This window comes from Tenrec ecaudatus, chromosome 2 (assembly GCF_050624435.1).
Source record: "Tenrec ecaudatus isolate mTenEca1 chromosome 2, mTenEca1.hap1, whole genome shotgun sequence".
Lineage (NCBI taxonomy): Eukaryota > Metazoa > Chordata > Mammalia > Afrosoricida > Tenrecidae > Tenrec > Tenrec ecaudatus.
Genome location: NC_134531.1, coordinates 81018606 through 81043499, shown reverse-complemented (window position 1 = coordinate 81043499; position 24894 = coordinate 81018606). Strand labels below are relative to the sequence as shown.

General features: G+C 43.5%; 1 protein-coding gene across 2 annotated transcripts in view; it reads right to left on the bottom strand.

The window, feature by feature from the left end:
- VCAN (versican) overlaps nt 1–24894 on the bottom strand; it is a 114554-nt gene that overhangs the window by 25993 nt on the left and 63667 nt on the right. For both annotated transcript variants that reach the window (XM_075541255.1, XM_075541256.1), the window contains 5 exons: nt 15874–21081; nt 12253–12366; nt 8705–8818; nt 4456–4614; nt 2837–2919 (listed from right to left, as the gene is read on the bottom strand). In XM_075541255.1, the coding sequence (XP_075397370.1) occupies nt 2837–2919; nt 4456–4614; nt 8705–8818; nt 12253–12366; nt 15874–21081 (5678 nt within the window). The remainder of the gene's footprint in view (nt 1–2836; nt 2920–4455; nt 4615–8704; nt 8819–12252; nt 12367–15873; nt 21082–24894) is intronic.

Below are 24894 nucleotides of genomic sequence, written 5' to 3'. Positions count from 1 at the left end.
ACCAAGTTCTCAGGGAGTACACAGCCTCATCCTAGACACTGTGAGAAATTAAAACAGCAAAAAATAAGCATTCCTTTGAAGAGCTTAACTGCTAATGGGGAAACCAGAGTAAACATCTAGAAATGCACATAAACTCTCAGAATGAAAACAAACAAAGAAATGCTATATAACCAGCTACAGATGGGAAGCAGACTGCGATTTGGCTCCATCACATCAGTAAGTAGAGAACGGCTTGCTTTTCATACACTCCACCTGGCCAAAGGCAGCTTTTGTAGGCTCTGGGCTGGACCACATAGGAACCCGGCCATTCTCTATACGCTAAAGGAAATTAGGGCCACCTAGAATTGACCACCCGAATCCTGGGGCATCCCTATCATTTCTGCGATGCAGTCTGGGAACCACCAAGGCCTGGATTTTTCACAGGACTATTTATAAAGAAAAGATGGTAGAATGAAGACTTAATAACAGACTATTAGGTACCTTAGAAACCCAATTCAGGAAAAGCACGAGCCTTTCTACTCTCATAAAGAAAGAGTTACAGTCTTGGACCCCCACCCGGGAGTTCTACCCTGTCCTACAGTCTCGCTGCAAGTGATATGGACTTAATGATAATGAGTGAGAAACCCGAGTTACCCAACAAGAATGAATGAATGCATTCAACAAGGGAGAACTCATTCAATGACTACTGTGTAATGAATGCATTAAAAGAAATATTAAAATAGCTTAACTTTAATTCACAGAAAAATCATTTAATTTTGATATTCACTTTCAAATCAAGTTAACAAAAACCAACTTGCCTATTTTAAATTGATATATAAGGACTTTTAGCACACCAACAACTATAGTTGTCTTTGAAACGTCTCCCTTACATAGGGCAAAATTAAAGATGCATCAAGTGCAGAGACATCATTTAGCTAGAACAATTCGCCAATAGGAAGACTATTGCATTGAAGGCTCTAGTTAAAGTCCCACAGCAGAATCTTATTTTAAAGACCATCTACTTTATTTCATTTTTTTACAACTAGCAAAACAAATAATGCTACTTGCAGGTAAAGAGTAAGATGAGAACCAGAGACAGGTTTTAGATTAGGTCATTCAAAGGAAAACGTAACTCACAACAGCCACTTGAAAGATGAGAAGCTGATGGGGCAGGAAGTTTATCTTAATGGTGGTGGAATAATTTGGAAAAGAGAACCACTGCACAACTTGAAGAAAGGAATCGATGTAATTAAACTATACAAGTAGAAATCACTGTTGTGAAATATATCTTGCTGTGTATGTTTTCATAAAAAATAAAGTGAAATTTTTAAAAAGAAAGAGAGGGTAAGGATACTCTTTTAAATTCAAGAAGGTACCAGCCAGAAATAATGTACTTTGAAGACAGTCTTGAATTCAAATAGCTAATTTAAGTGACCAGCACATGTTAGGCTCTCAAAAACCCTTCCCCCCCCCCCACCCAGTGGAGGTTATTAAAAAGAAGATAGTTAATCATGAGACCAGATGAGCAGACTCTAAGAGCTAAGCCACACCAATGACCCTAAGAGCACAGTGAGGGTTCCCTGGATAAAGTTTCCAGAAGGAGAGATTACTTTGACATATACTCTCAAACAAACCTAACATTTGATTAAATTAACTAAATGCAGATCAAAGCAGGTAATTCATCAAGTCCAGGTTGAGACAGGTACTGAATGAAATAAATGCACTACAGTAGTTCTCAAAGGGAGGAGGGGAAGGGGCGATGCTTGAAACTTTTGTTTTTTGTTCATTTCTACCCTTGAAGCTGTTTGAACTCAACAGTCTGTCTGTGGGAGAAGTGGGCTGTCTGAGCCATTATGACGCATAGCTGTGCAAAGCCAGTCTCGGGTCATCGGGACTTGGACAGCACTCGGTGGCAATGCGTTGAATGGAATAGTTCATCTGGAATTAGATGTCGGTCCAGCAGATCCCAAATGTAGCTACATTTTAGAATCACTCTGGGAACACTCAAAAAACACAGCTCCCTAAATCCCATCTCCTAGAGATTTTATTTTCATAAATCTGGTCCGAGACCCAAGTAGTAGTGTTTTGTTTGTTTGTTTTTTGGGGGGTTCTTATTTTTTCATTATGCTTCCCGGTGATCATAGTGAACAACCAGCCCTGAGAACCAATGAGAATAGGCAATCCCACTTGGACTAGTGTTACTAAATCACTGCTTTCTTAGAGGAAAACAAATTATATCTATGTGTAGAAGTGTGTGTGTGTGTGTGTGTGTGTGCATGCACGCGGTGTCTGAGGATGGTTCACAAAAGGCTCATTGGAAAAAATGGAATCCCAAGGTAATAGCGTGTTCCCACAACGTTTCTCCGTCACACGCATGTGTACAATACATATTTGGAACGTAAGGACATGCACAAGCGATCGTTAATCAATACTCTTTACGATGAACAAATGAGTGTTTTTGTTTGAATAAAAACAAACCATGCCTCCTTCTAGTAAATGTTTAGTTCAATTACTGAAGAAGGAAAACGAGGTGACAAAAGAACATGAATTGAAAAAGCACACTCTGCTCCGCATTGCTTGCCTTTCGCTCTGAAGCTGTAGAGATGGACAGCTGAACGGCAGCCCTGGGCACTTTTGCTGCTGATCCGCTTTCCTAGCTCAATGGAAACCTGATACTCACCTCTTGTAAGAGAGCTCTCATGACCAGAACACTAGGAGTTGGATCAATTTGCCCAGGACACCATTCCCACCAGCCCTTCCCAGGTTCACTGAGTCGACTGCACTCTCCTGAGACATCCCCTGGCATCACACAATCCCAGGTTTCCCCACATCCGTCTCGTGTTCATCCGCATCTCACCAGTGTGCTGCCATCGGTCCAGCGGAAGTCATGCTCAAACATCTTGTCATTGAGACCAATCCACTGATAATCGTGGCCCACACCTAAGGGACGGAAGGCAACACAGACAGCGTGACCACAGGAGGGACACATACCAAAGAGAATTATTGTCCAGATGAATCGTGCTTCCTCATCTCAGGCAGAATTTTAGAAGCAACTAAAAACAACACCGCCCCACACACACACACACACACACACACACACACACATCCTCACATCATGAACCTATATTTTCTTCTTCTGTCTTAGGTGGTTTTTTAAAAAAAAAATCCAATTTACAAACACAGTGTAGTACATTAGAATATCCAACACAGACAACTATTTCCCTTTTGTTTATAATAATAAGTACTTTCACCGATCCTAATTCATGATAGGATTTTTCCATTGACTTTTTAGCTAAGCTGTGCCACTGGCAGAAATCCAATAAGCCAATAAAAGGTGCTAGATCTACCCACGTTGGCCTGTCTTTTGGATGGCACATGTTTCTTCTCAAAGTACTCAAAGCAGGGAACACCTAGGCCAGAGAGTTCTGTACAATTACCCAACTACATCAACAGACAATCACCCTTTGACTACGAGATGAGTCACTGGTGAGGATCCCATGCAACAAGGTGATTACACAATCAAACATCCGGAAGGCAGCCAGCACCATGGGCATGTATGTAACAGCTCAGCAAAGAAGGCTTCTGCACAAAGAACACGTACATGTTTGCTGTGTAAAAATTAGCTGTCCTCCTCTTTGCTAGAAATTTAACTTGCTAATTTTATATTTTGGTGGTGAGTCTAAACGCAGAAATTTTAAAGCAGCTTTGTATCAGGTTTTGTTAGCGTCCAACCTCATTTGTTTTCTTCATATGAGGCCAGCGTTCTAAGACTTAAAATAATTAGAAACCTGGGTGAGAACTAATCTATGCAGAAGATAAGCTTTGGATGCTGTAAATAATTCAATTCTAGTTAACACCAAAATAGCTGTAATATGTCATCTCCTTAAAAGAGGAGCTTATTTGTCACAGAGATCATAAAATAATTCCTTGGTCAAGAAATAATTAACTAACAGCAATTTTATTTGATTGAACCTAGAAACTTGCCAGGGAGCCCTGTGGTAGGTGGGTTACATTTGGGACGCCTCCCCATGAGGTCAGTATTTGGGTCCACCAGCGCCACGTCTGTCTGCTCTTGGGACTGTTTACAGGCTGGGGACCTGTGGGGAGCACTTTAGTCTGTGCACGAGAATGGCCATGCGTTCAAGTCTGCTCTACGGCAGTGGTTGGTGTATAGCATACCATCCCACGTATTATTGCCAGCCGACCAAGGAATAGTTACAGTCTCTGTGATACAATATTCAAATTCCGTCATCTCTTGATTCGGCTTTTCCACGGACTTGTGGAAACTCCCTGACATTGTAGCTGAATGGGTCCCGAAATGCAGAGCTCAGAGCGTGGGCAGAGTTCAAATTGTTCCCAGTTGCGGGATTTCAATAAAATGAGTCCTGGTCAGGCAAGCTGCTCCCCTTCGGTTGAGCACAGGCAAACAGGGGAAGGTGGGGACAATCCGAAAACACGCGTGCACGCGGTACGTACGATTCACAAACATTTGTTCCTCGTGCGACAGGATGCTGGTGAGATGGGCGCCCTGCAGGCGGCACTCGCGCTCGGCAGCGTCCCACGTGCGGCGGTGCGCGAAGTACTTGTAGCATTGCCCTTGGAACTTGCGCCAGCCGTAGTCGCACGTCTCCGTGTCTGCGGAGGGAGCGCACGGGCGCATTACACTCACGGGGAAGGGCCCGGTCAAGCTCTATGCGATGCCCCTCGGGGAACCGAATCCTACAACTTGGGGACAATCTCCCCGAGGACAAAGACATGGTTCCGGAGAGACTCCAACTCCCTCCTGACAAGTGTGTGGCTGTGAGTCTCTGGGCAGAAAAAGCCTGGGGTTTTCCCTGGCCTAACTGCCCTGTCCTCAGGACAGCCAGCGCGACAGCACAGAGGAGCGGGCAGTGACCCGCCGGAACCTGTTGGGCCGTGGTGTCTGCTGGCCTCCTTTTGAAGCAAGTGGGCCTCACTCCAACCAACAAGCCTTCCTTTCTAAAGAGAACCATTGGAATGAGGAGAAGAACTCCCGGACAGTAGGACGATGAACGGATAGTAGGACGATGAACGGATAGTAGGACGATGAACGGATAGTAGGACGATGAACGGATAGTAGGACGATGAACGCTGTTTGCTTAAGGACTTCAAAGGCTAGGAAGTCCTTCTTTCCCGTTTCCCAGGAGGGCAACTGGGGGAGCAAAGGCTTTTCTGCACTAAGATTGACAGTGGGAGAAAAAACAATCAGGAGGAGGCAGTTCAAGCGGGATGGAGCTCGGACTGTGTGCCTTCTCTCCAAAGGAAGGCAACCCAGTGCAGAAGCACCCAGGTGGACAAACAAGCCAAACAAAAAGGGATGTGCTGTTTCCTTTCCAATATATGAAGAATGCCGTCCAGCCACGTTAAGATACCCTCCCCCTCCCCCTCCCACCTCCCCCCACCCCCGCGTGCAAGGTTCTGGTCTTTTCGTTCACCACAAGCACAGTATGATCAGTGTCTTGTTGAGACGAAAGCTTCATATATATTTTAAATTAAACATCTATTTTTTATTAAATATATATATACTAAAATTCCACAGTGGCAAAAAGCTTCGGTTATACTTTCTAGATTCAGTGATACAATCTTTATTTTTCCTGTGTTTTTCACAAATAAAGCAGCCTTGCCCATTACACTTCAATCTCACTAGTGATCTTCCCCCAGACTCACCCATTCACAGGTGGGGTTAAACTAGAAACACTGGACAATGACCAATGGAAATAATTTTGACTTTCCTAACGTGCATTAACATTGCATTTTCTCCTGAAAAAGTAAGTACATTGAACCGATTATAAGCTTACACCGAGCTCACTGTCATGGGAGACAGGGCTGATTCACAGCAGTGCCTTGTGGTCCTTGCAGTTTCTCATTATTAAGATCGCCCTCAGATGGTTCTCCTCTTATAGGAAAAGGATGAGAATCAGAAAATTGCGATTGGGGACCACGTCGTTGCTATGACGCCTTTCTGGGTGACCACACCTTGTCTCTGTCACTACAGCAGTTAAACTCTCCCCTTTCTTCTGTACAAGGCAATGTCTTCAACTCTTCTAGCAGGTAGCTGCAGAGAGCCAGTGGTGTTTGTGGACAAAGCTCAGGGCTGCTAATGTTAGCAAGGTCAGTGGTTCAAACCCAGCTTCCACTGCGTGCCCCCAAAATGAAGCTAACAGCTTCAATGATGATTTACAGCCTGGAAAACCCAAGATAGGGCCGCTTCAACTGGACCACCATGGGCTTCACTTTGGTTTTTGACACGTAGCTGTCAAGCGTTATGTGTTCTATCGACACATTGATGCTTCTCACTGGCACATTCAATCGCTGGCTTTGGCACAGGATAACCTGTGAGTTCAAAACTCCCTCTCTGCTAATCCCAGATCCTTGCTCAGATTGGCTCTCTGTTTCTGTTCTACCAAAAAATGTGCTCTCTTGGCTCGAGTTCTTGAGGGCTGGGAACTGACTAAGGCACAGAAAAGGGCAGCTGAAGAAACAAGGACACAGTCATCGGCGAAATTTGGACAGAATACTGTTTAGACAACAATGCTGCTGTTAATGAAGAAAACATTTGTTCTTAGGCAACCTGAGAAAAGGAGGGGGGACTCTTTCAGAATCCTGGCAGGAAATCACAAGAGTGCAGCTGCAGCTGATAAACACACTGGGCTAAGTTGTTCCCTAGCAGATTATGTGGATGAATGCCAAACTTGTTTTAAGATGACATAGAACATACCTGAATGTTAGGTGACACGCAAAATGAAGGAGAAAATTGACAGTGTTTCAAAAACCATGGTTTTTGAAAGAGGGAAAAGAAAAAGCAACTGACCCCTAAATCCCTTTAGCGTTCTGTTAGCTCTCTCTTAATTCATCTGATGTATATATGAATAAAATGCTTTATCCAGAAGGGTGTCTCTGTTGCCCATGTGCTGCAGATTGAATTTCAACTCACAGCCGTCCAGTGTGACAGAGTAGAACTGTCCCATGGCATTTTCCTGGCTGTCACCTTATGGAAGCAGACTGTCGGGCCTTTCTCTAAGAGACCAACAAGTGGGGGTTTCAACCACCAACTTTACTTGAGGAACTAAGTGCTTATTCATTTGCATAGTTAGAACTCCCTAGAGCAGGGGTTCTCCACCGTCCTAATGCTGTGACCCTTTCAGACGGTTCCTCATGTTGTGGTGACCCCCCAACCATAAAATTATTTTTGTTGCTACTTCAGAACTGTTATTTTGCTACTGTTATGAATTGAGCAACCCTGTGAAAAGGTTGTTTGACTCCCAAAGGGATCATGACCCACAGGTTGCAAACCGCTGTCCTAGAGAGTTCCTGGGGTAAAAATCCCGAGACAACTAGAGGCTATGGGGTTCGGCCACTTAGGTTCACTTTTCCTACTTTTAGGGAGGCCTGGTAGCCTGGTGGTTATCCACTGGGCTGTTAGCCACAGAGTCAGCAGTTTAAAACCACACTGCCATTCATAGGGAGAAAGAGGAGACTTGCTACTCCGTAAAGTGACAGTCTCAGAAACCCACAGAGGCCATTCTCGCCCATTGTATGGGGTTGCCATGAGTTGTGAGTTTGGTTATGTTGTGTTTTTATTACTGCTAACATTCCCCAGTCCTATAACCCTGAACCTGTCACCTTTCCTCTTGGAGCCTAACGCCTGACCTGCTTCACTTATGAAACTAAGATCGCACTCTGTGGCCAACCAATGAAGCACAAGACAAACCTCAATGTCTGAAGTAGTAATGCTTTACATGTTTGTCAAGAGTTATCTGAGTCGTTAGGCTGTCAGTCCCACAGAGCAAGGACCTGTGGCTGTCTTGTTCAGAACTCTGTTCCCAGTGCCAAGGACCACTAGTACTGGGAAGACAGTTGGTGCCCAATAAATACTTGAACAAATGATTTTTTAATTAGTCCTTGTAGTTGAGAACCAGGGGAACCAGAACCATTTAAACATATTCAAATGTCTCAGCTGTCTCACTTTTGCTTTCTTTAATGAATGGAGAGGATCCTGTCTGATTTATTTTCATATTTTGCACATAAAGTGGTAAAACAAACAGACTCAACCTATTCAATAAAGATGCGAGGGAAAGCGACCCTAAAAGCTCCGCAGTCACCCATTCCCCTCAAACGGCAATTCAAGATACCCTTCATTTAACTTTGCTTTAATTGTGGGGAGGTTCAAATGAGCACTGAGAAGCAGAGCTTGGGGCCAGACTGATGTGTCTAAGCGTCTAATACACTTTCTTTTTGCCTGGTGAAATGGAAGACTGGCACTGAGCACTTTTATGAAAGCCAAACCCCTATCTGACTTCAAGTAGAGGAACTTGACAATTCCAAGGGTGAGTGTGCTGAGCGTGTGATCTATTTCTAGTTGATGGACTAAGAAATTTTACCATTAACCACCTAAAATACATCCTCTGGGTGACCAGAAAATGCAAACAGCAGGGACCAAAAGATTCAAGACATCATGAAGATAGACCCGTCTTTTCTTTAGAAAACATAGATGCCTTTCACATAGTGTTTGCCAAGTCAGGGTTAACATTCTAACAACAATATCGGCTCCTTCTCATCAAATAACCAGAGAATTTCCTTTATAGAAAAGAAATTTGTACTAAGGGCAATATGGCTATATTTATCTAGTTCATTATGACAAAATAGTGTTCTGAAGAAGCACTGTTTAGAGTATCAAGAATCTTTATTTCACAAATATGCTTACCTTGTTCACAGAGTGCGCCAACATAGCTTGGAAGGCAGAGACATGAGAAAGTATTTAAACCATCGATGCATGTGGCTCCATTCCGACAGGGGTTTGAGTGACACTCGTCAAAATCTGCAATAAATCACAAAAGGCCATAACACTAATTTCAAGAAGAACCAAACATTCTGCTGAGTGTAGGGTTTCCAGAAAAGCACAGGACACTCAGTTATGTTTTCAGATACAATTAAAATATTTATAAAGAATGTTTTAGTATATTTTGAGTCCCATTCAATATTTTAAACCCATTTATACTAAACACAATTCCTACACTGTATTGTCAATTGTCCTTCCTTCGCTTAAATGTGTGGCTGTGATGGTGAAGTTTTGCCACGATTTCATTCACCAGGGGAGTCACAATGGGTGGTCAGGATTCAGCAGACTGAGGCCAACTAGGAAGAAGTGCTGGCGATGTCTTTCTGAAAAATCAGCCAATGAAAAGCTATGAGCCACAACAGAACACTGTCCAACTCACGTGCTTTGGACACATCCTCAGAAGGGATCGTTTGCTGGACGAGGACAGCATGTTTGGTACAGCAGAGGGCCAGGAAAGACAATGGAAACACGTGGTGAGATGGGTCAGCACAGGAGCCACCACAATGGGCTCAAATATGTCAGTGACTTTAAAGCCAACTCAGAATCAAGCAACTTTTCTTATGCCGCATGTGGTAGTTACATAATTCCATGTTAACTTGAAAATATATAAAAGGGAAAGGGTGGTATTCAACCTGTCAATAAGGTCACAGAGCCTGATGGTGCCTCCTTGTGAGCAGGGCCTTCTCATCAGGAGGGTCCTGGGAACCGCCCCTTCTCTCTCTCTGCCTTCACCTTCCTGCTGCCAGGCAACTGAGCCCTGATGCTCCCACTGCCATCGGATCCACACGACTGCACCCCCTGACCTGTGGGATCCCTGCATTCTTCATCACTGCTTGTCACTAATGAGTCTAAAGAGGGACGTGTAGACTAATACTGCACTTATGGACTTGAGTTATATTAGACTGGGATGTTTTCTCAAAATATAATTAGTTCTTGATAGAAAGCTCTCTCTTATACGTAACGTGTAAGAGTGTCACTGGATTTGTTTCTCTAGTCAACCCAGCCTAACACATTGCACATAAGGTCACATGACAGTCAACTCAAAGGCTCTATCTATTGGAGTATGTGACCCCCACGTCTATCTCTATCTATATCTCTATTAGAGTATGTGTCCTCCCATGTCTGTCTCTATCTCTATCTGCAATGGAGTATGTGTCCTCCCATGTCTGTCTCTATCTCTATCTATATTGGAGTATGCGTCCCCCATGTCTGTCTCTATCTCTATCTCTATCTCTATCTCTATCTCTATCTCTATCTCTATTGGAGTATGTGTCCTCCCATGTCTGTCTCTATCTGTATCTGTATCTCTATCTATTGGAGTATGTGTCCTCCATGTCTATCTCTATCTCTATCTATTGGAGTATGCGTCCCCCATGTCTGTCTCTACCGGTATCTCTATCTATTGGAGTACGTCTTCTAGTCACTTCGAACTCGGTGAGCCTATATAACACAGAGCTTCTCCACAGGGTTTTCCTAGACTGTAACTTTTTCTTGTTTGTTTGCAAGTTGTGTGATGTGGAATGTGTTTTACTTACACAAATGGAAATCACTGAATGATGCTGAACTCTTGATTCTAACAATCAGTGGCATCAGAAGCTTGAAGCACAAATATTTATGTCCTACCTCTTAAATTATAAAGCTAGAAAATATTTCTAATCACTAGGTTTAATGCCAATGGACACATTTTCTTTAAGTTGCCCTTTCCAGTGTATAAAAGTATATACGCAGTGATAAGAAGCCTCAATTTAAATGCAGCTTAGACTCTCATCTTTACACGAGCAGACTGACTCTTTTTTTCTCCTGGAGACTCGCTGGGGAGTTCAGTCTACCTTCTGATTAGCGGGCAAGCACTAGACCATTGCACTACCAAGACCCTTTATTTAACTTTATGTTTGATTGATTTTCTTTTTAAAATCTGAAATGAACATGCAATTGTACATTATTAAAGGTAAAATGCAAAAGAGAGTTGTGGGCACAGTGAGCTACTCATTGGGCTGCTAACTGCAAGATCGTAGTTTGATCCCTCCTGTCCCTTAGTAGCAAAAGATGAAGCTTTCCGCTCCGTAAAGATTCGTGGCCTTGGGGACCCAAAGGGGAAGTTTGACTTTGTATTTTGGGGTTGCTATGACTCAAACTAACCAGACAGCAGTTGGTACATTATACCGATTGATTGAGATGTCCAGGAGATGCGGTCCTAAGCCGTCAAACACAGGAAACCAAGCTCATGAGGTGGTTGCTAATGTCTAATAAGTACCCATAGCTGTGCTCCTTATGCGCTATATTATCTATATGAAAGTGCATAGTCACATAGCTATACATACACATTGATGTAGATGTCACTCTATATGTACACAGGTGCATACATACTCATGCACACATGGCTAAAGTAAAGATACATTGACTGGATTTCCTATGATGAGTGACTCAGCATTTAACCAAATCTACCCAAATTGAAAATGGCATTGATTATATTCTTGACAATGCATGAACATTCTCATTTTTCAAAATCCTGTGGAAAAATAGCATTGAAAAATATTGGAATTTTTTCATGAACACGTTCAAGCACTTTTCATATATAATTTTAATTGTTTTAAAATGGTTTCTGTCATTAAATTGGTTTTTGTTTATTAATAATAAACATAAAGGGACCAGTTGGATATTTTTATACTTTTAAATTGGATATTTTAAAGTATAAAGTATTCCTTAATTATTACCTATCAGTATACCTAAGCCCTTAGTAATTGACACAAAAGTTGAACTCAGTAATGATGAATTTTTTAAGTGATCTTTAAGCCTGATTTTGAGGATTTGATCTGAATATCTTGGCATAATCTAGTGTTATCAGAGGATGTTTTACTCAATCATTCAAAACAAACCTTCATGTCATCTCTAAAATGAGCACCTGGATAGTATACTCCATTTCTTTACCAAAAACTTTCTCAGAGCAAAATGGTTTTATTGAGAGGTGAGAGGATGTGGGGGGGAGGAGGAGGATGTGGGCGAGGGGAGGGTTTTTCCTGACATTGCACAGAAGAACAAGTTATCCCAAAACTGGAGGACTAAGCTACTTAATTTTTAAACATAGTATTCTGAGAAAAACATTATTTGGATCAGTTATTTTTGACTATAAATAAATTTGGGGCATAGATCTAGTCCGTTTGTCAGTGTCTTTACATTTGAAAAATCTAGCTGTAAAACTTCACAAATAAATGGCTGACCTTGGTAAGCCCACTGGATCCCATGCATATGAGTAGTAAACATCTGTGCCCATGTCGTGGCTCCTCGTCCAATTAGGTTCAGGCCTTCAGTTCATTTGTTAACAGGTCACTCACCTCTGAGCTCCTCTGACTGAGTCAAGCAGAATAAAAGCAATCTGGGAAAGAACCGCACTCCTTCGGCCAAGACCATCTTACCGAGTTCACACTGGTCCCCGCTGTATCCTGGCACACAGGTGCACACGTAAGAAGTGTCCGTTGGATAGCAGGTGCCTCCGTTAAGGCATGGGTTGATTTTGCAATGATCAGGTCCTATGGTGATCAGGAAAATAAGGAAGTGATTAGGCTCATCGCTAAGGTGTCAAAGAATTTTAGCCCAAACAAAAACAATGCCGCTGTCTGCTACCATCAAAAAGCTTTACCATAGTAACTTAGAGATACAAATTAACATTAGCTTTACTCTTTGGAGTGTTTCTTGATATTATGACAAATTGTTACAAGTCGCATCTATTCTTTTCTGAAATTCAATCAGCATTATTTATAAACAATACTTCCCACGTTATCTGGCAACTAATATATTCTACTGCAGATTTAGTTGGCATGATAATGGCAATTGATTTTAGTCAAAAATGATTGCACATGTGCACAGTGAATGGAAAATGTATTCTTTTAAACGGGGTTAGTTCATGTGAAATGATGGGTACACAAAACATGCATACTTTTAGCAGACTGGCTGGTTACCATCATTTGAATTATTATTGCCTTTTACCACTTAGAAACTGGTTTTCTTCGAAAGTGTGCACTGTAGACTCTTCTGCTACATTAACATGCCTTTTCCAAATACACCTTCCAATTGTACTCCTTTAAACTATACTTGAAGAAAAGCAACACATGGATTAAACTCTACTGGATACAAACAAACCCAAATACAATCACCTGGCCAAAAATGAAACCCCAAGTTTTTATTACACATTTCTTACTAAAACACAAATAAAATAAACACTCCTAGCAGCTAAAAGGAGAGGCTAAAGGGGAAACCTAGGGGAACAGTTTAAAGTATATTTCCTAAATACAAACAGTTGGACACAATTGGGATGACATAGTTCATTTTGTAGGATTATTTGGTAGTTGTATGTGTACATTAATCACTTATGGCTGTCATTTGTATACTTGGTTGGAATTGCTTATGTTTCAAAAGATTCAGGTAGCCAAATGAGAATGAAAAGTTTCACAAAAGAACTGAAATGAAATTGATTATATGCAGAATCCAACCCTATTTGGGGGAATCCTAAATCTCGAAGCCCTAAAATCATTGCTTTTGGAAAGAAGACACCTAACTGATTAGGACACATTAAATTCAGGAATCTTAGAACAACCGAGGGATTTGTGTCTGAGGTAAACGGAGCCTTTCCAACATTGGGAATCGAAACTTTCTGAGTGTTAAGTAAATCCCGAACTATTAGGAAGACTTGATATAAGGTCACATGTTGAGGCTCATGTTAAAATTAGGCTACTTTTTCTCTTATTTAGTAGTTTAAAACAAAAGCCACTTTGCTTTCATCTTTCTCCATTTAAAACACCTGGTGGAGACAAGGCTGCAGTCCATAACATATCTATGAATTACCCTCTGTGAAAAATCGCAATGCTCCTTCTATGCGAGGCCGTGGTAAAACTACACTGTGCCTCACAAATATTAAACCCTCTCCCTAAACCACTCCACAGACGAGATGCCAGCCTGCCAGTATGAGGCCAGGGTTTGGCAAGGAAGCAGCTCTTTCTGTGAACTTGAAGTGGCTCTGATTCGGAGGAAAGGTTTGCTTCCTTATTTGTGTTCTTTCCTAAAGCATAGGTAGGAACCTCTGCCAGGTCCGTCTCTAACAGATAGGCCAGGCACCCTCATTGCCGCTTCTGGTTCCTGCAGTAAGTGACGTGTACAACTGCAACAACTCCCTGCCTCCAGGCGATTTGGACTCGGGCAGGGTCGAACTGCCCGCGTGGGTTTCTGAGACTTAACTTTTACAGGAGTTGAAAGCCTTATCCTGAGGAGTGACTGGTGACTCCGACCAGCTTGGGATCAGCACCCTGACATGTAACCCTCTCCACCTGCAGAGCTCCTCCGAGGATTGCAAGGCAACGTGTACCTATTTCCTTTCTCTAAATATGCCATTATTATTACCAATGATTTCTATCTCAGTTTCCCCAACCTGAATTATATTTCAACTAACAAAGAATCACTATTGGCCAGAGAATTTGATGATCATTTACCAATTTAAGAGAAAGAAACAATGAGAAAAAAAATGGCAATGTAAATCACCTTCGGTCAGCACTATTCGCAAAATACTTCGAGGCTTTCCTAAAAAGTGCAGGGCTGTTTTACTCTCGCTGAATCACATCAAAATGAAGCAGTCAACCAAAACCAAGCTCACTAGAATTGAGTGAGTTCTGCCTCATGGTGACCTTGTAAGATGGGGTCAAATTGCCCTTGATGGCTGTAGAAAAAAACCTCATCTTTCTCTTGTGGAGCAGCTGGTGGAATTGAACAGCTAACTTTTCGGTTAGCAGCCCAATGCATAACCACTATACCAAAAAGGCTCCTAAATGAAGCAGTAGACATACAAAAGTAATATTGATCCAATCAGATGAATAAATGTAACTATAGCCATACTGTAAAGTATATTCCTTAAAATTTAAAGTTCAATTTCAACCAACAGGATGCTTAAAAGTACTGATTCTCCCCACCCCCACCCTCCAACCCCCAATCCCTTGATAGCAGCTAAATGATGATGCCCCCTTCTCCACCCCATTTACATTCTTACTTAATAACTTTCTTGGGAAACACAATAATGCCAGCTTCTCAGTAGTCTTGGGGTTAGATAAAAAAGATTGATTCGAAAAAGTAAACATCTCTAGATTTCTGGTTCATGTATCATCAAATATCTGTTCCTTGTTGAAACAATGTTGGAAACCATCTCCAAAGAGCATGGACTGATTCAGACTCAAATTCCATTTCACTATTTTCAGGCTGAACATCCTTGGGCAAATCACTGAGCCTTCCTGAATCGCTACATCTTAGACTTTTAAGTGGGAACAACAACACAGGTTTACAGACTTTTTGCAAAGATCAAGTAAGGTGACCGCTATGAAGCAGGGTCAAATGTGCGCTTTTTGTACATACAGCAAATACACAGAATTTCCTCTCTCGGCAAGGAAAGTACAAATGTGGCCCGGATAAATACCCACTATGACTAGGTACTATGTTGGAAGCATGTGTGAACTGACTGAAGCCAAGAAATGACATAAAAGGACAGAGAGCCGATACTGCACAGAGTATGAAAAACATTTTTTACAGCGACTTACTACTCTCACAAAATGACAGAGCTTGAAAATTTTGCCATAATCATACCCAAGACTGGGAGATTTAGGAGAAAAAAATATAGTGGATTTTATGATGGTCTTTAAAACTGAGATGCACAGCTACAGGACATGAGGGGAGCAATACAGCAATATTTTCGTTGTGGCTAAAAGCAAAATATACCACTAACAGTATTTTTTAACAGTCTCCTTTTTTATGTTCCAATCATATGTTGTTTTTCAAACCTTAAAGAAAAACCCCTGATGTTTCTATTGAGAGCCCAGAGGGAGCTGATACTTACTTGAACTGCTTCGTATTAAGCACTCTATACCTTGGCCTGCTTGGCTGTCACGTGAACCGCGGGAAAAGTGGCTTTACCATCCCAATGGCGATATGTAGACATCTATGTTAGGACCAAGCAACTGTTTCCAAGTTTAGAAACAGATCGATACATAGTGTGGCCTTACCTGTTAAATAGACGGCGGTGCCTTCCACTGACTCTTCATTAATGCCAAGCAGGAAATCGCTTTCATTAGAAGTTTCCCAAAGGGAAAGTGACGGTGTGCCTAGCTCGGTATTTAGCTCCGCAGTGCTTACTGTGGCCTGATTATTGGAATCAAGAATTCTCACAGGCATTTGCTGTTCTGATGCTAACACTGTGGCGTACTCCTCTCCGGTCAAAGCTGCTTGTGTTTCGGGGCCGACTTCCAGAGAAGGAACAGTGGGCTTCTCAGTAGTTTGCGGGCCTGGCTGAGGCACCACGCTTGTCTCAACTCTACGAGTCGCAGGAGCAGAAGTGGAATGAGGCCACTGTGAAGCACCTGTTGGGTTAACTTTCCCTGGAGCTGTGACAACCGTGCCAGCCTCTTGCGAGCTAGGATTGGGAAGTTCTTGGTCTGCTCCTTCAGAAAGGAGCACGTCGGTTTTGTTTTTGGGGTCTTGATGAACCTCAAATCTTGCCTCGGCAATTAGCTCTGTGGGAGAGGTTTGCGTTTCTTTTGAGGACTCAGGTGTATTTTCGCCTTCTGAAAGTTCTAATTCTGTGTTGGGAGCTACAGATGGCGGTTCAGTTGTGTGCAAGTACTTGCCATGTGGTGGCTTGAAAGTTGCTTCAATATTTGCATAGGATTCCTTGACAGCAGCTTCTGTCGGCATTTGAGATGCTCCCAACTCTATGCCAGGTAGAACACTTGGCCTTGTTGGCTCAGAGGCCCCACTGGCTGCGTGGATAGTGTCTGGAGAGGATGGTGTGTGAGAGGACAGCTTTGCCAAAGTGGAAATGGCTAACGTTGCCTCAGTGTAACCGGTGGGGTTGGATGCTTCCATCATAACAGGGGCTTCCGTTAAACTCTGAGTCATGAGGCGGGTACTGCCCATACTTACGTAGGGTGTCTGATCTAACAAAGCCTCCTCGCTTCCCGAAGAGGATTCTGGCTCAAACGAAGGGTTTACATATTTCTTTTCTTCATACTCTTCCTGTGTCCTTTCCAAGTAGCCCAATGTCACGATTATTTCACTTTGGTCTGCGATGGCTTGACTATCAGACAATGTGCTTGACTCCAAGGTTTCATCCAGGGGTTTTGTTCCCATTTTGGGCTCGCCAGGCTCTGGAAGAACTGAGGCAGCCTGGCTAGGAGTGGGGAGGGATGCCGCTGTGGGCAGTAAAAGGTCTAGGTCTGGGCTGTGAAGGGGGGTTCCGGTTGTGAGGAGAAAAGCTTGGGGATCTACTTGGCGTCTGTCTTCAGCAGCCATTGCTTCGTTGTGTGTTGCCTGAGTGTAGCTAGCTAGAAGAGGCTCACCAGAGCCCTCGAGTTGCTCCTCAGCTAAAGAAACTTGAACTTGAGCGCTTTCTTCATTACTGCCCTGTGGCCCTGTTAGTACTTCTGCCTCTGGCTCGGTTTGCATTCCAAGGATGTCTTCATAGCCAGGTTTCGTGTGATCAATGTCTATGATAATATTTTTATCTGGGGTCAGCTCCGGTGGGATTTCCAGCATGGTGCTCTCTGTAACTGTCAGCAGTAAATCTTTATCCTCATTGTCCAGATCTAGAATAATGTTTTTGGTGGTTTTTCTTCTGTTGGGCTTTACGGTGGGATTCTCAAATAGTTGGAAACCCTCTGAAAAAATGCCTGCAGCGCCCTCTGTGGGGCCCTCATGCATCTGCGGGCGTGAAGGGGCGCTACTGGAGTCGGGAACGCTTGCATTCTGCTCGGAGTGAAGCGAAAGAACAACTGAAATGGTTGGGGATCCACCAGGAGTAACCGCTTTCACACCGGGCCCCTCGGGATGTTTTTCTGGGGACCCGCTCCAAACAAATGGGGTGCTTTCTGGCCCGGTCGCCTGCGGAGTTGCAGAAATGTGGACTAAATCAACCATGCCGAACGCCCCGGATCCTTCCCCAGAATGCTCACCAGACAAGTCGGACGGTGCTGGGGTAGCAAAGCCCCCGGTCGCTTCGAGAACCAGAGTTCTCGTCAGAAAAGCAAGAGAGGTTGCGGTGTCTTTAGTGTCTGCTGTGGAAGCGGTCGTACCGAAGACCTGCCCAGCCATCGTCGGTGCTCTGCTTGTCTGGACGTCTTTCGCCCAACCAAGGGTCTGGTTTTCTGGATGGGCAGTGTCCGCGGGGAAGGTGAGGGATGTCCCTGCGGGGCCTTCTGCTCTGCTCGCACTTGAACTCCCCCTGACGGCGGAGCTGGCTGTGGTCTGGCTACCTGCAGAGATGCTGTCTGGTTGGGGAGTAAGAGTCCTCACTTCACGGGCTCCATTCGCCACTCCCTGATAGTCGCCCCTTTCATCGTGTGAGACTCTTGTTTCTAAGCCTCCTCCTGGAGCTGTCTGAGGATGCACTGTGCTAATGAGTTGCTCTACGTCAGTAAAATTCACTGTTCTTGTAGTCAGAGCAGGTACAGCGTCTTCTCCTGATCCCAGTCCAGAGAATAAGAGATCGGTGTCGGACCCTGTGGTGGGTGGGCCCCCAACTCTGGGAAAGAGTTTTATAACGTCTTCCTCTTTGATTGGTGAATCGGTAATGATACTTTCAGATGGTATCGATTCCGTCAGTGAAGCAGCAGCTGAGGGAAAATGTGATTTCGCAGTAGCTTCGGAGACAGCAGTGAATGGCTCCAAGCCCTGCGGACCTGGTGCAGTCACGTGTCCTACGGGAATGGCGTCCCCCTCCTGGTCATTGTCACTACTATGCATTTGCTTCGTTGCCAGCAGAAAATAATCCGTGGTGAGGAGTGTGGTTTCAGTGGATGTCTGTGGATCAGAAACTGCTGGTCCTGGTGCCACAGAGCTTTGAGGAGATCCAAAAGACCCCTGTTCTTTGATCTTTTCCTCTAATGCTGTTTGGTTTTCAATGCCTTGTTCTACAGGCTCGACTTCTTCCCTGGACCATAATTTGGCTGGCTCCAGAGTTCGGCGAAAGTCCGCTGGAAGTGTGCTCTCAGCCGTTCCTCCCCCCGCTTCTGTCGGTATTTCAGCTTCTGCCGTTGGTACAACCGGGGCTCTCTCAAGCGCTTCCGTGGCAGCTCCCAGTTCTCCCACCCCTGGGTGAGTACGTGGGAAAACTGTACCAGAAGTGTGCCCCACAGCACTGGGAAGCACGTGACTAACCGAAGCGCTGGTTGAGATCAGTTGCTCACCTGAGCCCTCGCCTGAGGCCATGAATTCTTGCCAAGGAATGGGTGAAGAGCTGCCCACCCGGTCACTAGCTCCTTCCCAATCAGGCGCCTGACTGGGGAGACCTGAAGCAGGGCCTGTGGAGGCTGAGCTTTGAGTCTCCATAAACAATGCATCGCCAGAGCCCTCCGTTACTATTGTGTCTTCTTTTGTTGTAGGCTGAGATAACATTGAGGAGGCTACGGATTCACCACTGAACTCTTCCTCCGAAGGAAAACCTGTGGGAGCGTCACTTACTCCTGCCCCAGGACTTGGCCCTCCCGAGACCTCAGGAGTCAAGTTTTCTGTGGATGTTTGACTTGTCATTTCAGCCACCTGTCTACTTGTGACAGTGCTCAAAAGGAATCCTGTTGGCTGGGAAGGGAATGCGTTTTCCAAAGGAGAAGACAAAGTACTAGCTGCTTCCTTTGGGGGTTGAATATCAGGCTCAAAGTTTAATGCAAATGAAGAGACTGTGGTTGCTTGTGGATCAGCAGCAGCGTCTCCAGATCCCTGCTCCATAGAAAGAGAGACAGGGATGTCTGGACCAGTGGTCAGGCCTTCCTGCACGTCAGGTAGACCCCCCCTGCTTGGCTCAGTGCCTTGTCTCCCCATAGCGTGGAAAGCACCTGTGTCTGTAAAGGCAAGACTCAGACTTGTCCGCTCCCTCTCAGACAGTGTGGGTGCTGTTGAGGACACCGTGCTTTTCGTGCCAGCAGAGGCTGAATCCTGAGCTGTCGTTTCACTTGAGCCTTCGAATTCAGAGGGCAGAAATAATTGATCAACTCTCTGTGTGGGTGACTGCTTCTCAGTTGTAGAAGCTGTGCTTGGAGTTCCCTCCTCCTCTGCTGCTTCTCCTGTCTCCCCATGAGGAGACGTCCTGAAAATCCACTCAGACAGGCTTGTTGCACTGACAGCTTCAGTAGGCACTGTTTCTTCAGAAAGTTGTTCAGAAACAGAATAAAGGGTGGTTACAGGAACATAAGAAAGGCTTTCTGTGGTCACGATCTTGCTAGTAAATGGAGTACCTTGTACATTCGTAGTAGTTTTCTGGGGTAAATCAGTTACCACAGGGAACGGTATATTTTTATCGTCTTGGTCTTCCCCAGAGCCTTCTGGCATTAGAATGGAGGGAATCACTAAGCGCTCTCCGATATGCCTAGAAGTTACTTCCACGGAGCCTTCAATGCTGGACAGGGAATCAAACGGCTGTGAATTTGGAGTCGCAGTAAATGCTGCTTCTTCTGAAACCTTGGCTGACACGGAACTTGGAATTACACTTGGGACGCCGGTAGTGGATGTGCTTTGGTCTTCCTCTTCACCCAGTGTGAATTCCGTAGCCCTTGGAAATACTACTTTCTGGGATTCTGGGTCCACGTCAGCATTTCCTGAAGATTCTTCAGGAAACACAAGAATTGGTTCAGTATTTTCATGCACACGATCACCAGGTTCTGGGTCTGTGTGTGTGAGTGAGTCAGCAGCTCCCTCTGTGGTTTCTTCTTCATGGAATTGGACTGTGGGGAAAATATCGTGCTCACCACTTGACACATGTTCTGGTATTTCGGGGTAAGATTCGGGCTTCCATGTAATCTCAAGGGATTCCGATTCTTGAGATTCATTTGGCTGCACTCTCACTGCCATTGAGAATTTCGCTTCAGCTATGCCGAACTGATGACTGTCATTCCCATTGCCGTGCGACAGATTCCGAGATGGCGCCACACTCTCAAACTGGCCGCGCCTGGCTTCTTCGGCTTCTGGAACCTTCGGCACAGTGGTTACGAGGTGCTTCCCATTTATGTACGTCACCGATGGGGTGGTGGTCTCAGCAGTATCGTTTGCACAGTCCGCACCTTCCTCCTCATCTTCTTCACTGGGGAAGAGATCTATTGCCAACAACTCGGGCAAAATCTCGGCAATTAGCTCATGATCTGGATGAAGTTCGTCACTACAAGGTTCTTCTTCTTTAGATTCTGAATCTATTGGATGACCAATTACACTCAAATCACTCATTCGACCTGAAAAAAACAAAGAGTTTTCACAAGACTTAAACAGAAGATTTGGCAGCGTATGACAGAAGAAATCGATAGCAAGGCTGAGCACACTCACTCGCTCGCTCAAAGGACTCCAAAGTGTTCACATAAGTGAAGCCACCCTCCAATCCACAGTTGTCAGTCTTCAAATGTGTGGTTACATCAACAATAGGAAAATAGAAATAAATCCAATTGAAGATTATAGAATCAAGTTATGAAAAGTCGTCCATATGTTTAACAAAAGCTTAAAAAAAGCTTAAAAAAGAAATGAGGGATATCAAATACATGGAAACCCAGCTGTGTATAAACTGGGGGGCAGGGGAGTGGAGGAGATGTCTACTCATTGTCATTGCATTGGATCAACGAGAGCAAGTTCCTGATTTTATCCCTGAATGTAAAGAAGTGCTTAAACACCACTATTCCATAAGAAAATGAGATAAGATTCTTTCTGGCTCTTTGTGGAACTTTGTACTAGAGAACACCCGTTTTAAGAGAGTCAACAAGCGAGAGAGGTGTCCGTATGGCCCCTTCACAATGCGCTGGCAAGCCCCATGCGCTGCAGCACCGAGCTGCAGAGGAGCTCCGCGGGAGCCATAAGAAAAGCACAGGACGTCGTGGGTGGGAGAGGTTTGCACCAGGACAACTCTCTGAAAGAACCAGAAACAAGTGCCTGCACACCTTGATCTTCTGCGGCAAGAGAGGATTGAGACAATCACAGTTCCTGTTATTGGCATTTTCTCCAAAGAGGGTTACCAGACATGTCCGAATTTTCAAACTAGCAAACCGTAAATAGACTATTCCCTGAAAACTGCCACAGGGCACCCACTACTAAGCCAATCAGCTGTTCTTCTACCAGGACACCAGCAAAGCTCCCCCTCAGCACAGGCTCTGAAGGGATGGAAGATCTGGGGCTTCGCCTCCATCCCAGTGGTCATCAGTTACCTTTGGGGAGGCTCCAACTACCATAGGATGACCGAAGTGCACAGCGGGGCAAAGTGGCACCTGTGTATCACCTGTGCAGCATGTTCCCCTGGGTGAGACGAGGAGGATCACTGTACGGAGAACAGGAGGGAGGCACACTGGTGTCTTTCCCTTCCAGCTCCAAGAACACTCTTGCAGAATTAGTCTGTAGCTCATCCCCCAGTCATGCTACACATGCTTAGCCAGAAACCTCCAGAAACCAACCTCACTGTCACCAAGCCATTTTCAACCCACAATCATCTTAGAGTTGGTGAGTTTGAACTGCCGACCTTGCAGATAGCAACCCCACTCATAAATTCACACTACCAGGATTCTGGATGGGTTTCCAGGAAGTGAAAATATGGCAGTTTCATTTGTGGAGGAGAAAAGAAGGGGTTTCTCCTGGATTTCTCCTGTTTCAGATGCACCTTCTTTCCATGCGGAAAGGTACACTGCATCGGAAGAGAGACGAAGCAAGGAACCAGTGTGGTTTGTATCAGTGTCACCGTAGATCTAGCGCTATATGAGCTACCAGTCCACCTCTGCAGAAATTACCTTTTAATGTCAAAAAAGGAGAAGAAAACAACTGTAGAGTTAAAAAACAAAATCTAAAGGACTTCTATGCAACTAGAAGATATATTTACATTTACTCTCTTTCCTCTAATGAAGACTATACAAAAATAAACACTTTTCATATCATATCCTCACAGACAATCTTGACTAGGTTGCCATGGCTCTAACTCTATGTCCTCTTGATTGAACTCCCACGCATTAGAGCTTGTTTGCTATAGCCACGGTCATGCCACCCCATATTTTTAGCCCTTCAGCAAAGACTGATGGGCGTTCAAATGAATGAAAAGGCTTTCTCCATACAGAGAAGTTAGAGCAATGTGTAACTCTAGTCCACCATAAATGTTTAAAATGGACTCAGATTATTTCTGCTGCAGACACAGAAAGCACTGCTAAGGTCAAGAAAACGAGTAAGCTTTTAAAATGTAAATTTTTACAAAAGTTGATCATCGTGTACTGTAACAATGCAATTGTTAGTGTGATCATAAATATTACATAAGTCCAAACACACTGTCATCAGGTTGAATTCCAACTCATAGATAAAAGTCACTTTACATAGGACAAACTAAAACAAAATTTCACCTTCTTGATACCGCTTGGCTAAAGAGGCTTTAACACACACAGACGCACGCACGCACGCACGCACACACGCAGGTATAGCTTATATAAGAGAATATATTTTGTATAAATCTATGAAACTCTCTTTGCAGTAGGTTTATCTAACCACCAAATCAAATGATCTCTTATGGCTAATACTATTTAAATATAGTTGAATAAAAGCAAACAGTTCTACTATTCAGCACCATCTCATGGGCTATAACTGTAACTCTTAATTTGTTTCTGTTGTTGATTTCCATGCAGTGCTTTTCCTCGGTTTTAACAGGAGTAAGAAAAACTATAATACACTATCAAGATATATCCCCACAAGTATACTAAATTCATAGCTGTCTGTTACATGCCACAGTAGCCTTCATTTAAAGACTGAAATCATTTCTAACCTGACACATGGGTCAATATTAAGCATGTAAAGGATTCTGACTACATTTTGTATCTTTTTTTAAATAACAGAGATAATAATCAGACATTTAGCTAGGCTTTTCCAACCAAGCATGAAGATAAATAAGAAAATAACTGGTCAATATTATGTGTTTATGAGCTACCAGACTGAAACAGCATTTAAACTCATTATTTTCGATTTATGCAGTTCAAAATAAATTTACTTTTTGAAAATAAGTATCATATAAACCTACCCTCTGATATTCTAAGTTAATAATTACAGGTGAAAGGCAAGCATTATGTTGAAGCTGCTAAAAAGGGGGAAGTAGGGCAGAGAAAAACAGGAGAGAAGGCACTAAGGTGTGTCAAAGTGCCAAAGGAAATGATAAATGTTTTTGATGCTCATGTCAATAGTTGACAAATCATGAAGAATTTCAAATAACATTGTTTCCTGAGAAAGAAAACAAGTAATACTTCTAATAAACAATTTATACAATGATTTCCTTGACTTTATCAACTCAGCAATTTTACTTAATTTTATGAATAAACACTTCACTGTTTACTTTAGAGTTAGTCACTTTAGCTCCAAAGAACAAATCATAAGAGTCTTTTAGTCTTTTTTCTATTTATTGACTAGAGAACTGGAACATTTCCCAATAGCCACAAATCTATAAGAATGTCTTAGCACTGCGATACCAGGAGGGTAAGGGGTAGGTGGAAGGAAAAAGGGGGAACTGACTACAATGATCTACATATAACCCCCTCCCAGGGGAATGGACAACAGAAAAGTGGTTGAAGGGAGACAGCTATCAGTGTAAGCCATAAAAAAAAAATAATTGATAGAGTATCAAGGGTTCATGAGAGAGGGAGGAGGAAAATGAGGAGCTGATACCAAGGGCTCAAGTAGAAAGCATATACTTTGAGAATGATGATGGCATCCAATGTACAAATGTGCTTGACACAATGGCTGGCTGGATGGATTGCAATGAGAGCTGAGTCCCTGATAAAATGATTTTTTTAAAAGACTGTCTTAGCGCTATAGAATATTTGATCATGTCAGGATATTTTACTGAAAGCCTCAACTACTAGATGCAGTACATCCTTTTTCTAATTTAATGAGTATCACATTTCTCAATCACACACAGTAGAAATGTGACCATTGCCTATCCTCCCCACATAGTTCTACTCCATCCTGGCTACTGCAAAAACAATTAGATCACTACCATAACCATGCAGGCTACTAGGAACCCATGATGACACAAAATGTACTGG